The 2,133-nt window shown below is 26.8% G+C and overlaps 1 protein-coding gene across 1 annotated transcript in view; it reads left to right on the top strand.

Moving 5' to 3' along the window:
* The window catches only part of LOC117179478, a 3,278-nt gene extending 2,666 nt beyond the window's left edge, over nt 1-612 (top strand). The window contains exon 2 of the mRNA XM_033371338.1: nt 604-612. Within this exon, the coding sequence (XP_033227229.1) occupies nt 604-612 (9 nt within the window). The remainder of the gene's footprint in view (nt 1-603) is intronic.
* The last annotated feature ends 1,521 nt before the right edge of the window (nt 613-2,133 follow it).

The following is a 2,133-nucleotide window of genomic DNA, read 5'->3' as shown; positions in this document are numbered from 1 at the left end:
TTTGTAGATACTGATTATGGACGTGCGACTATTAAAATGAAACATATAATTATTAAAATTATTTGAAAATGTATTTGGTAATGATGAGAAAAGGATGCATAGGGGAATCGTCTATTAAAAATAGTCCTTCTTTAAAAGAATAAGATTTTCAATTTTAGTTAAAGGAGAGTGACAATGAATGCCACATTTTTGTTCATATTAAAAATGTTTTCGAAGAAAGAAATTAATCTTTTGTTTGTAATAAGGAATCTTCAACAAAAAAATATTTTTTAACCTAATAGTTGAATTTTCAACCCAAAAGATAAATATTTAACCAAGATGAATAAATTTGCATCAATAATGATCAATTTTCAAAAAAAAAATTAATAGTTACATTTACAGTGAAAAAAATTATTTGTCAATAAAAAACTAATTTTCAATTCAAGAAATTCATCTTTAATCGAAGAAAATAATTTTAAATCATAAAGATGAATTTGTTGCCACGAAGATTAATATTTAATAACAAAAGACATTCAATAAAATATATAAATTTTCAACTGACAAATATAAACTAAAATGCTGTTGTATGCGTCTGTCTTAATTTAATAATATGTTACATTATAGATTTTTTAGTTTTCTCAGTATCATCATTAACATAAATACCTCGAAAATGTATTTTTTTTTTGTAAAAAAAATAATAATAATCTGATAATTCCAAAACGGCGAGAAATATTTTTCCAATAAGAAAAATAATCTGGTAATTTTCAAGAATTGTAAGTAAATAAAAATTGGTGTCATTTATCTTGAATTTACTTAGAATAAAATAATAAAACTACAAATTGAAGTGCATTATAAAAATTATTCTATTGTAATAGGTAGATCAGAAGGCAAATATTGCTAGTGATGCCGTCCGAGACGAGAAATACCGAGCCCGGCTCGCTTTCGTTTCGTTCATTCCTCGGTTCCGTCTCGTTTTCCTGAGCCCATTCCTCGGTTTGTCTCGGCAATTTCTTCTTCGTCCCCTCTCGTCGTTACTCGGTCTCGCCTCGGTTTTTCCGAGGAATGGAACGGATGTGCGCTGGTGGAGCGGGCTGCTCGCAAGAGCATTCTTTTGGCAGTCTGTCGCGCTAACACTAATTAGCGTTCTTTGTTGAATAGTAAAAGTCTAAATATGCCTACAAATTATACTTTTTTGTCCATTACTCATTATTTTGATATGAAACACGACTTTTTTTTTATCACTTCACAGATTTAACTTTACTGTATCAGTATATCATTTTTCCAATGAAATTGATCGATTTTATAATTCACTCCTGTGAAATTCATGTATCTTTATTTGTATATTCATGTATGTATATTTTTATATTCATGTATATAACAAATTTTATAATACGGAAACACATTATCATTGACAATTTTCCTTCGGCGACCCGTGTAACGTTCATATCTGAATATACGTCTAAGTCGGAATAAAATAAAAAAAGTTTAATCGCAGAATTTTGGAAAAATCGAGAATGTTGTTTTTGTTTATTAGTCACCATAATGAGATAACTTTTTTAAAGAATTGATCGGTTTTTGTAAATATCTCTAAAAGTTACACATAAAATTAAATTTTGCTATAATTTAAAAATATTAAAATGATTACACATAAATTTCAAGGTCTATCATAGAATTTACACGCTACAAAGATTTCAAGACATTCACAAAGATTTCAAAGAATTGATGAAGCTTTTTAAATATATAAAAATTCCACTACAGGAATTAAATTTTGCTACAATTTTAAAAGATTAAAAAAGATTTTACTTAAATTTCAAGATCTAACATAGATTTTACACGCTTTACAATTCTTTCAAGAAATTCACAAAGATTTTAATCTATTTATAGGATTGAACAAATATTTAAAATAGTTTCATGTTTTAAAATTATTACAACAGATTTCTAAAAGGTTTCACAAAAGAATTCAATTTTGCTACAATTTTCCAAACGTTTTTACAAACAAAAAAATATCGTATTTTATATAAAATGTATTCGGATAAAACAAATAATCTGAAAATATATAATAAAAAAAAAGTCTTTTTTCAACGCGCCGGGAACAAAATGGTCTATAACTAAGGGTCTTTCGTCCTGAGCTAAGGTGTTTCCGATTTATAAAAT

Source organism: Belonocnema kinseyi, chromosome 1 (assembly GCF_010883055.1).
Source record: "Belonocnema kinseyi isolate 2016_QV_RU_SX_M_011 chromosome 1, B_treatae_v1, whole genome shotgun sequence".
Taxonomy (NCBI): Eukaryota; Metazoa; Arthropoda; class Insecta; order Hymenoptera; family Cynipidae; genus Belonocnema; species Belonocnema kinseyi.
The sequence above is the reverse complement of the archived record's forward strand: the minus strand, read 5'-3'. Positions and strand labels throughout refer to the sequence as shown.